The 11,940-nt window shown below is 52.4% G+C and overlaps 1 protein-coding gene across 1 annotated transcript in view; it reads right to left on the reverse strand.

The window, feature by feature from the left end:
- Nucleotides 1-8,744: 8,744 nt before the first annotated feature.
- FEM1A (fem-1 homolog a (C. elegans)) overlaps nt 8,745-11,940 on the reverse strand; it is a 5,002-nt gene continuing 1,806 nt past the window's right edge. The window contains exon 2 of the mRNA XM_014533685.1: nt 8,745-11,940. Within this exon, the coding sequence (XP_014389171.1) occupies nt 10,298-11,940 (1,643 nt within the window). The 3' untranslated portion in view covers nt 8,745-10,297.

The following is an 11,940-nucleotide window of genomic DNA, read 5'->3' on the forward strand; positions in this document are numbered from 1 at the left end:
AATTCATGGTTTCTCCACCGCACCGTGCCCACCCTGAGAGGGCTGGGGACAGATCTGTCTTGGTCACTGTGGTGTTTTCAGAAGCCAGCACAGGGCATGGTACGTGGTAAATGGGTGGTAATTTTGACAGTTACTGAGCACCTGCTGAGTGTGAGCCTGTGGGGGACGATGGGTACACAGACCCGTTACCTCCAGTGAGTGAGGAGAATGTCGATTCATCTATCCGCTTAGCCAACCAACATTTATTGGGGTCCTATTGTGCAGGCCCTGTGGCCCCAGTGATGGCTGAGTGGTCGCCCTGCAGGTGACCCGGGACAATGCTGTTCTGTCCGTTCAGTGTGTATGGCCCAGAGCCAGAGGCAGAGACTGTGATAGGGAAATGTAGACGGCTGCTGGAGCCCAAAAGAGACCCTCGGTCAGCGGGGGGAATTGAGAAGCTTCTGGAAGGAGGAAGTAAGCTAAGACCTTAGGAATGAGCCGGGGGCTGGGAAAAGAGCACAGCAAATGCCTGAGGGGAGGCCATGTAGGACATGGCAACTCCAGGCAGGAGGGCCAGTTTCCCAGAGTTGGGGGCTCAGCTATCATCCCTGTTGCACCCGCGCCCCCTGGTGGCCACCGTGGGCCTGGGTGTTTCCTGGGGACATCCCGTGTCCCCGCTGGGCCAGTCTTAAAGAAAAATAGGGAAATTCTCTTGAAAATTTTCCCCTTTAAAAACTGTGAAATGTGAATAAATAACAGATGTTTGGTTTTGGAGGTCAGTACTGGGTCCCTGCTTGGAACGATGTCTGTCTTTCTGAGACGGTGAGATAGTTTACAGATGTTCTCCCACCCCTGGGCCCACAGGAGCTTCACCCAGTGTCACAGCACATGCGCAGCTGTGGCTTGGCTTGGGCAGAACGGGGGACAGGAAGGTGGGCTGCATCTGAATCTCACAAATTTATGTATTCAGCCCAGTCTGGTGAGACACAGAGGAGGCGACTGACCTCCTCTCCCCGCCCCCCACAAGCCTCCCCAGTCATCAATGTAGCACTACACACAAATGCACAATCAACAGATGTGTATTTAAGTTTACGTCCTGTGAAGAAGGAATACATTCTCATGGTTCAAAATTCAAAGGCACCAAAGAGGAATCTGGGTAAAGTTGCCCTCTCTCCCCTCTCCCCAGCCACCCACTTTCCCCTTTCGGAGGCTCTATTGATCTGTGTTCAACCCCTGCCCTAACAGTGTGTTCTCCCTGCAGCAGCCAGAGGACCCAAGTTAGTCATGTCTCCCCTCGGCCCACAGCCCTCCAGGGACCCCAACTCCCTCCCTCAGGATACAAGCCCAAACCTTGCCCTGGCCGGTTTGGCTCGGTGGATAGAGCATCAGCCTGCAGACTGAAGGGTCCCAGGTTCAACTTTGGTCAAGGTCATATGCCTGGGTTGCGGGCTCGATCTCCATTAGGGGGTGTGCAGGAAGCAGCCAATCAATGATTCTCTCTCATCATTGATGTTTCTATCTCTCCCTTCCTCTCTGAGATAAATAAAAATATATTTAAAAAAAAGAAAAAGTCCAAACCTTCCCAGAGGCCCACAAGACCCTGTAGGACCTGCCCCTACCCCCTCATTGCCCTCACTTTCTCCCTCTCTACCCCTCGCTCACTCCATTCCAGCCACACAGGCTTCCTCACTAATCCTCCAACCTGCAAAGCCTGGTCCTGCCCCAGGGCCTTTGCACAGGCTGTTCCCTCTGCTTGGAATGTCCTTCCGCCAGAAACCTCCATAGCTCCCTCCTCACCTCCTCCAGATCTTTGCTCAAATGCCACCCTCTCAATGGGGCCTTCTCTGAGCACCCCATTTAAAATTCATTTACAGTTACACCCACCAGATCCCCCTGACTCTGCTCTATTTTTCCATAACACTTAGCGCTTTTGGACAAAATAAGTCACTCATTCATTGCCCACATTGTCACCTGCTTTCTCCACGAGAATGTGAATTTTGTCTGTTGACTGCACTGCTGGATCCCAGTGCCTGGCGCACAGGAGGTGATCAATAAATGAATGCGAATTATGTTTAAGTCTGTTTTTATCTTTAAAACGTCCTTTTGCTCCCAGGTTTCCTTCCTGCCTGCTGGCAGGCAGTGCATTCATTTATCCATTAAACAGCATATACTGAGCACCTACTGTATACCAGGTTGGTTTCGGATTCAGGGGATACAGTGTTGACTAAAGCAGACTCTGTTCCTGCCCTCGGGGCTCACAGCTCTGTGAGGGAGTCAGACATAAGACTAGGTGGTTACAACTTGGGTAGTCCTGGGTGTGATGGGGCACACAGAGGTTTCTGGGGGGTGTCAGGGAGGGTTCCTGGAGGGTTTCTGTGGGCGGAGGGGAGCCAGTGTGGTTGACCTGGGCACAGGACGTGTGTCCCCCTGGCCCAGATGCTTCCTTTGTGTGGATTCAGGTGAGGCGATGAGCACTCATGGCCACCAGGTGGCGCTGACAGCCAGTGTTTCCAGCCTCTCCTGTTTCCTGCTCAGGGATGGGGTGGGAGTATCCTCCCAAGAGAACCCTGAGGGACAGGGACCCCCAGACAGTGCCCCTCTCCTGGCTTACAGCCTCCTTAACGCGGCAGCCCAGCCATATAAATCTCCCCATTAACTGGGTCTTTGGAAATCATCAGTCTAATGCTGCTGGGGACCAGAGCGGGCAGACACATGCCTTAGGTCACAGAGCAGGTCCTACCCCCGCCCAGCCTACACAGTCCCTCCGCCCAGCCCGGAGCGCCCCTGGGTGGGGACCTTCTATTTTTAACTTGGTCAGTGAACACGGCCTTATTATAGCCCTGGGAGGCGTCCAGGGTTTCCAATTTCCAAGGGAAGTTACTAGTAAAAAAATACTCTTCCCAAGAAAAGGAGCTGCCGGAGACCTCTCAGCTGCCCTGGCCCAACCGCCTCTCCTCTCCAAGGCTCCCTTGGGGTCCCTCAGACCCCTCACTGGGCTCTGTGCCCATCCCCGCCCTGTAAACACTGCCTCCTGCTCTGCTGGCACCTGGGCCTGGGGGCCGGCAGGCTGAGGGTGGTGTGATGTGCCTGACCCCATCCCTGGGTGTCAGAGTCCCCTTTTGTCATATGGAGCGTTGATGCTCTTTGGCATCCTCCTGCTGATCCCCAAACTTTGCTTACCTGTCTACTGTCCTCTGATTAATGTTTTTCTACTCCTTGAGTTGTTGGATAATTTTCTTCAAATGAATCTTCCCTCCCCCCCTAGAATTAGATGGTGGTGATGTTACACAACCTCGCAACTATACTAAAAGCCACTGAACTGTACACTTTACAATGGTAAATTTTATCTCAGTAAAAAAAACAAAATTGCATAAAGTACAAACTCGTCTTTATTTTTCTTTTTAAATATGTTTTCATTGATTTTTGAGAGAGAGAGAGGGAGGGAGGGAGAGAAACATTGATTGGCTGCCTTCTGCATGTCCCCCATTTGGGGATGGAGCTTGCAACCCAGGCATGTGCCCTGACCTGGAATGGGACCGTGACCTCCTGGTTCATAGGTGGACGCCCAACCACTAAGCTACTCCAGCTAAGCTCATCTTTATTTTTAAACTTGGGTCATTTGCAGTATTAACATCTGTGAACTCACATGCTGGGTGGAGCTAGCTATGCTTTGTTCCTTAAGACACATTCAAATACATAACTATTTAAAAAATTTAAAACTTTGTCCATGTATTAATGTACAAATGGGTGTGCATATAGGTGCCCTATAACTATGAGTGCTCTACTGAGTACTTATTTTTTTAAAAAATAAATATTTTATTGATTTTTTACAGAGAGGAAGGGAGAGGGACAGAGAGTCAGAAACATCGATGAGAGGGAAACATCGATCAACAAGGTACATGCCCTTGACCGGAATCGAACCTGGGACCCTTGAGTCTGCAGGCCAATGCTCTATCCACTGAGCCAAACCAGTTAGAGCTCTACTGAGTACTCATTGTGTGCCAGGATGTTTTCATGGGTAAACTCATTTAATCCTTCATACAACGCCAGGAGGCAGCTGCTTACCATTACCCCATTTTACAGATGAAGAGACTGAGGCACAAGGAAGAGAAATGATGATCCCAAGATCATGTGGCCTGTGTACTAACCACTACTCCACATTGCCCAATGAGCATGCCCATTCCCTGAAAGAGGAAACAGCTAAATCAGAGAAATGATTGATGGGCTGAGGACTGAATCTGGACCCCCACCCTCACCATGTATTTCATTCAATTTAAACTTAAAAAAAAAAAAAAGCCCTGGCAGGGTAGCTCATTTGTTAGGGCCCCAAAGTTGTGGGTTTGATCCCCGGTCAGGGCACATACAAGAAGCAACCAATGAATGCATAAAAGAAGTGGAACAACAAATTGATGTGGTTTGTTTTTCTTTCTCCCGTCTCTATTTCTCAAATCAATAAACAACTAAAAAAATTTTTAAGCAGCTTTTGGTTTCAATAAAACCTTATTTACAAAAAGGAGGCTGGATTTGGCCCACGGACCAAAACTTGCAGACTCCTGCCGTAGATCAAGGATTCTCCATTTTCACTCTCTTCTACGCACTCAAAGCCCGTTTCTCTCTAGCACTGCTTCAGCTGCTGCAGTCCACACATTTCACGCGTTGTGTTTTATCTCAGTTCAAGATATTTTCTAGTTTTCTTTGTGTCTTCTTCTTTAACTGAAGCTGGGCCTCAGGTGCCCACCCACCTGTGTTACCTTCCTGTCCCAAATGACATCTGAGTTTGAGGTCCTTCAGAAGTCAACGCTAAGCCACTTCCGCAACTCACAGGCCTACCTTCCCTGGACTGAGAGCCTCTTACTAGTCACCAAATACTGAGCGCCCACCAGGCACCAAGCGCCATCCTGTGGTGAACAACTCGCTCCATTTCTCTCCAGCCCATTAAACAGCTCCGCCATCCATCCACCTACCGGCTCTGGCTCAAAACCTAATCCATTTGGACTCCTCTCGATCCCTAGTCTCCAGCCTAGATCATCAACAGCTCTTGCCAGCCAACTTCAGAGTAGATCTGACATCTGTCCACGCATGGCATGACTTGGTCCAGCCCTCTTCCCCCCCGTGCTCGCTGGGACACCTGCATAGCTCACCCCTCCACCCCCCGCCCCCGGTCTCTAGATCCACCCCAAACGTTCCTCCAGCCTCACCCACAGGGATCTCAAAATTGAAATCAGGCCATTCCTCTCCTTGGCTTGAAACTGCCACGGCTGCCTGTCTCCCTCAGGATAACACCCAAACAGCTCCCTGGGGCCTGAAGGCCCTGCCCCATCTGCCTGCAGCCCCCAGCTCCTCCTGCTCCCCCTCACTCACTCTGATCTGGCCGCACAGGCCACCTTGCTCTTCTTAGGATGAACCACGTGAGTTCATTTATTCATTCAACAAATACTTAAAGAGCTGCTCTGTGTCAGGCCTTCTCTTGGGCACTGGGAACACAGCAGGGGTGAGCTTGTGTAGTGGACACTCTAGGGGAGGCACATGATGAGCAAAGGAAGCGGGTAAAGAACAGGATGGTTACAGGAGTTAAGGTTATAAGGGTTGAGAAGGAAATACACGAGGGGGATGTGGTGGAAGATGGCTGGGGCTGTGCCTTTGACAACCTGGGAGGGCTTCGCAAAGGAGGTGACATTTTTATCAAGATCATTGCTCGATGGGCTGTAGTGGAGGACATTTAGGGCATAGGCAGGGGGAGAGGGTTGACCTGGGGGATCTCAGATGTCTTGTTCAAAACCTAAGTTCAAAGTCTCTTCTGTGACCTACAAGAGCCACAGGTGCTGGGCCGAGGGAGGGAACGTTCCCTCCCCTCCTCCGGCCCTGCAAGAGGGGTGTTGCCACTTGAACTTGGGGGGGAGGCACATGATGAGCAAAGGAAGCGGGTAAAGAACAGGATGGTTACAGGAGTTAAGGTTATAAGGGTTGAGAAGGAAATACACGAGGGGGATGTGGTGGAAGATGGCTGGGGCTGTGCCTTTGACAACCTGGGAGGGCTTCGCAAAGGAGGTGACATTTTTATCAAGATCATTGCTCGATGGGCTGTAGTGGAGGACATTAGGGCATAAGGCAGGGGGAGAGGGTTGACCTGGGGGATCTCAGATGTCTTGTTCAAAACCTAAGTTCAAAGTCTCTTCTGTGACCTACAAGAGCCACAGGTGCTGGGCCGAGGGAGGACGTTCCCTCCCCTCCTCCGGCCCTGCAAGAGGGGTGTTGCCACTTGAACTTGGGCTGGGAATTACCTAACACATGTTGTGACAACCACTGGCTGGAACCACCCTCTCTGTCCAGCCCTCAGAATCTCCCACAGGAATCCACACCCCCACCCATCCTTTCTCCGGGCACATGTAGTGCCCTGCTGTGCCAGCGGTCCCAGGGGCTGGTCATCTCTCCTTTCCAGCCTGTGATGTGATTGGGGCTGTGCTATCTTTAACTTCGGGCCAGGACAATCCGATCCCCTCCCCGCCCCTCCCCTCTGGTAAACACTGCTCAGATGACAGTGCTGGAATCCCGTGGGGGTGGCGGGTTCTATGCATGGCCAAGCCATCAGGGGCTGCTCCGTGTCCCCTGCTGCTGCCTCAAGTTGTCCAAGGACTGGAATTTCGGGAGTTGACAGGCATTCATCCATTTACTCAACACATGGGTGCTAAGGGCGTGGCAGTGACTCAGACAGACCCTCACAGGGACCTGGAAGGTCTGGGAAAGGCATTATTAAGCAAGTAAATGAGCAAATGAGCAGAATTTCCGTTCTGTGGAGGCAGGAAGTAAGGTGGGAAGTGACAGTGAGTGGGGTAGGGGCTCCCACTGGTGAGGTGGGCTGCATGCTCCCTGGCTGAGTGAACTTGAGCAAATCCCTATCCCTCACCGAGCCTCAATTTGCTCAACTATCAGTGAAGTGGGTCATTATCCTGGCTGTGTGGCCTTGGGCAGGCCGCTTGGCCTCTCTGAACTTGTTTCTTCACTGATAAATTACAGGTAATAATTTTATCATGCGCTTTCTTGTTTTGTTTTTTTTTTGCCTTCCTCCATCGAATCGGTTCCATTTTACAGAACCCCAATGTCACTTGGACAGATGTTTTGGGGAGGCGGGCTCCTCCCCCATCCCCCATTTCTGGGCTACTGACTGTCCCAATCCGAGTGAACGTGAACGTTAGGCCTTTGGCTGGCAGAAAGATGCCTTCCATTCTGCTGGCTGCTGTATCAGGACACCGGAGGAACCAGGTCATGCCCATTCTGAGCTGCTGAAGCAACCCTCGCCTGACCCTGGGAAGGCTTTACTGGGAAGTCGGTAAGGAAAGCCTTTGGCACGAATCAGTGTTCCTTTTTGGTGAGCCTCCTAACACCCTGTATCACCTCAAAATAGAAGTAACGATACCTACTTGACAGGGCTGTGGTGAGCAGTTAATGAGGCCCATAGAATGGTGCCAGCATACAGTCAGGGCTCAATAAATGCTTCTGCAGTTATGTGTTTCCCAGGACATGGCTCTGAGAGCATCTGTGGATTTGAAATCCACTCCTTTAAGGCAAGGATATATTCATGTTGTACCTGCGTGGGTATTAGCTATTGAGGGTTGTTGGACACCCAGTGAAATCAGGAGGGAGAGCCCTCCAGCCCAATGAACTACTGGAGGCAAAATGTCACCAGGGCCTGGCAGGGTCTTTCCTACGGCCACAGGAGGCGGGGACATGGAAACCACCCACCTCAGGAATAACAGCTCGAGCCTTAGCCCTGAGGGAACTGGCAAACAGTGGGTGCTCCGGAAAACCCCCACCGGGCAGTGCTTTGGGTAGGAGTTTGACTGTGCTAATGCGGAGAAAACCAGAATTTCACAACTGAGATGGCAGTAAAAAAAAAAGAGAGAGAGAGAGAGGGGAGGCCTGGATTTTCCTAAGCTGGAAGCAGCGCTAGGAAACCCACCAAGTTCATGAACAGACCCCTTGGGCCACAACACTCCACCGGCTCCATCTGTGGTCTCACTGAGTTGGCAGGCTTTCTGGTTTTCTCAGCCATTCCTCGCCCTGCAGAGGGTCAAGCTCACCCCCTTTTCCATGCGAAGTGAGGGGTGTGGACGAAGGCAGGGGTTTTTCGCCTTTTCTTTCTCCGCAGTGAAACTCCATTTCTGAATGAAATCTCACACGGAGCCCCAGCACATACGGAAAAACTCCTGCACGGGGGCCTGGAACAGACTGACATACTCTGATGTGGGGGTCTTTTCCATGCGAAGTGAGGGGTTTGGACGAAGGCAGGAGTTTTTCACCTTTTCTTTTTATGCAGTGAAACTCCACTTCTGAATGAAATCTCAGCACATGCGGAAAAACTCCTGCATGGGGGCCTGGAACAGACTGACATACTCTGATGTGGGGGTGGGGGGACGAGAAGAGACAAACCAAAGAACTTATATCCTTATATGCATAGCCCATGGACACGCAGGCAATAGGGTGGTGAAGACCTGGGGGGCTGAGTAGGGGCTGGGAGGATGGGAGGAGAGGGGTAAAGGGGGGTAAAATGGGAAATATCATCAACAATAAAATATATATATATTTTAAAAACTCATTAGAGATGGCAGCCTGAGGGCACTCCTTTAAGTGGCCTGGCACCATGGCCTTTTACTCTCAGTGGCACCCTTTTCCTCCCTTCTCCCCCACCTACCCCGGCAAGGAACTGCTGGGTGGTTTTCTTCTAACGTTGCCTTTTTAATGACAAACACCAGCGTCAGGACTCACAAGTTAATGGCCTCATTTCTTTATTCTGTGCTGTTTCCACCTCCACGGAAGGTAAAACCTGGTCTTGTAAATAAATAGCATCCTAAGTAACACTGCACGTCCACAGGAGGCCTAGTGTTCTGAGGGCAGAGCATCCATGGACCTGCTGTGGTGCCTGGGGCCTCCGTGCAGCTGCCATTTGACAAGGCTGCAGAGAGGGTGGGTAAGGATGCTGCTGTCCTGAATGTGACCTGAGCTTCTGTCCCCTTCTGCTATGCACGCTTGTCCAAATAGGCCAGGGAGAGTCCCCTTCTGCCGACAGGGCATAAGCAGTGCGACCCAAGAACCACCTCCCTGCAGCAGTTCCCTAACACAGGCACTTCATACCCTGAGTGATGGGAAGCCAGGATTTTCTATCGCCTCAGCTCTCAGCATTCAGTCTCATCCAGCTGATTTGTGGAGTTAATGCTGCACTTAGCATTTCCTTAGGGAGACCTGAGCAGTGGTCAGAGTAGCTGGCGCCACTTAGGGTGGCTATACCCACAATACTGTGCACTTGTATATGATCTGTGGGGCTGACGTGGCCTTCAGCTCTAACTCAGAATCTGTGAAAACCAAGCCCCAAACCACCTTGCAAGTTCTCACTCAGCGGGAAACACATCAAGCTCAGCTCCTCGGGCGTTTGGCCTGAACCTCTTTAGAAAAAACACTTCTCTAATGAGGTTGGAAATACGAGAGGCCCAAGTAAAAGGCAAATGAGTGAAGTTTTAAGAAACGTACAGCCGCCTGCATTTTAGGAACCGATACCGTGGTCTTCTACCTCCTTCACCAAATTCTTCACACAATAAAGCTTGCTCCTGAGGGCCTTGGCCTCCTCAGGCATGACCAAACCCTTGGTGCACAAAATCAACCTATCAAGTCTTAAGAGAAAATTTCAAATTCTTAAGAAAAACAAATATGGCAGCAAAACCTCAGAACTCCTGTGATGCCTGTAGCCTGCCCACCTACTAACTAAACAGAACACCAAACCAGCCCAAGCTGTGCAAGCAGCAGGCTACCCTAAGCAGAGTCCTGCCTGTGTGGGACAACGATGGCAACGTGGGAGGGAGGGAGGTGCAACCGTGCTGGAAGAAGTGAGAAATGGTCTTGCTTCTTGAGTCTCCAACTTTCCACTCTGGGAGCCCCATTCCTAACACTGCATTTTGTGGCTGGGTTTATCTAGCTACATAAGGGGCAAAGAAGGACAGACCCAAGTTTCAGTTTCTTCTTGTTTCTAGTACAGGAAAACAATGGCTTCGATCCCTCTGCCGCTCAGAAAGCAACATCTTCCTAGACCCAGGCAGATGGGATGTGTGGAAAGTAGTGCATGTCCTCCTGAGAAAGACAGTTCTCTGAGCACATGACCCCGAAGGCTTCTAGCACCAATAGCTAACTCCTTTCCCCGCTTTCTGCAAGGTGAAAGGCCGTGGAGTTGGGAGAGCCCTTCTTCCTGCTTCATGCCACCTGAAGTGCTCACCGAGAGATGGCAAGGACTGGTGTGGGCACCTCTCCGGGTTTCTCCCCTCGCAGAATCCTATCAGTGCAGTTCAATGAAAGCCTCCAGCTCCTCAGGGATGAAGCCTTTGTAGGGGATTTTATTCTTGTCCAGGGTGCGGGCTGCAAGGCACTGCAGGGTTACGTAGTTGAAGGGCTGGATGGTGCTCTTAGCCAGCAGCTTCTCATCCAGCAGTTCGTAGGCTGTTTTCTTGAAGGCGTTGGTGGCATCCATGTGGGCCCCCGCTTCAATCAGGGCATTCATAATCCCCGGACAATTGTTCTGGGCAGCTATGTGCAACGGGGTGTTGTTGTCAAAGTCCCGACTGTCTGGGTCGGCCCCACAGTCAAGCAGTACCTTGACCACCTGGAGGGAGGGGAATCTGCCCACTGGGTACCGGCCCACGTTTGTGGTGTCCTTGTCCACGGCCATGTGCAAAGGGGTGAAGCCGTTCTTGCCCCGGGGGGCACACTTCAGCAGCCGGTAGACGGTCTGATGCTTCAGATGCTCCTGGTCGGGCGTGCATTCCACTTTCTCCAACAGATAGAGCAGGTGGAGGATGATGGCCAGGGCCTTGGTGAACTGGACAGAGTCCCCAGGCTCCTTGGGCAGCTGCAGGGCCCGTTCCACTTCCCGGACCCCTTTGCAGAGCACCCCCATGAGATCAGCAAAGCCAATTTGCGTGCCCAGGCTGCCCTTGGCTGCCCGGTCCTGAAGTACGTAAGAGAAGAGTTCAGCAAACGAAAGGAAGCTGCTGGCGGTCATGGGGCTCAGAGGCTCCAGGTTGTTCTGCTGCATGTCTAGGGCGTATTTCCACAAGCGGATGCAGCGCTCAAAATTGCCGGAGTCGGCATACACGGCTCCCCTGTAACGGATATAATAAGAAGTGTCTGGGTGAGAGGGACCCAGGATGCGCTCTCGGATCAACAGGGCCTGCATGCGCATCTCGTCTGGGTCGGTGATAAGTGCTTCCAATTCCTCGGCAGTGTTCACCTCCCTGGAATAATCATAGGCCAGGACCAGCTGCGGGGGCTCCGGTTTGGGCAGATACTCGCCCCCCTGGTGCCGCAGCTCCATAGCCCGTCTCCAATGTTTCAGGGCCCCAAGCAGATCCCGCTTCTTATCCACATACGTGGCTCCCAGCAATTCCAAGGCTTCCACGGCAGCTTCCCGGCTGGTGGGGCAGCAGCTCTCGTAAGTTTCACTCAGCGGTTCCTCTGGGGAGGAACGGCAACAGCTGGCCCCCTGGGACTGGATGCATCCCAGACCGGAGGGACCTTCTGGGGCCAGCCCTGGCTGCACCTCCATCCCGGCAGGCTGCTCCTGGATAAGGTATTCCACGATGTTGGTGTGGCCGGTCACACTGGCTGCCAGCAACGGGGTCATGCCGTAGCCATCGCGTTCCATGCGAGCGTTGCACCCGAGCAGCAGCTGCAGGATCTCCAGGCTGCCGGACTCGGCGCAGTCGTGCAGGGCGGTGTTACCCTTGGCGCTGCGCCGGTTCACCTGGGCGCCCTGCTCCAGCAGGTAGCGGGCGATCTCACGGTGGCCCTTGTAACAGGAGATCATGAGGCACGTGTGCCCGTGCCGGTTCGCCACCTCCAGGTCGGCCTGGTGCTCGCCCACCAGGTAGCGCACCACTTCCAGGTGCCCATCGAAGCAGGCGGCGCGCAGCGGCGTGGAGT

The sequence above is a fragment of the Myotis brandtii genome, unplaced genomic scaffold, assembly GCF_000412655.1.
Source record: "Myotis brandtii unplaced genomic scaffold, ASM41265v1 scaffold122, whole genome shotgun sequence".
NCBI classification, from domain to species: domain Eukaryota; kingdom Metazoa; phylum Chordata; class Mammalia; order Chiroptera; family Vespertilionidae; genus Myotis; species Myotis brandtii.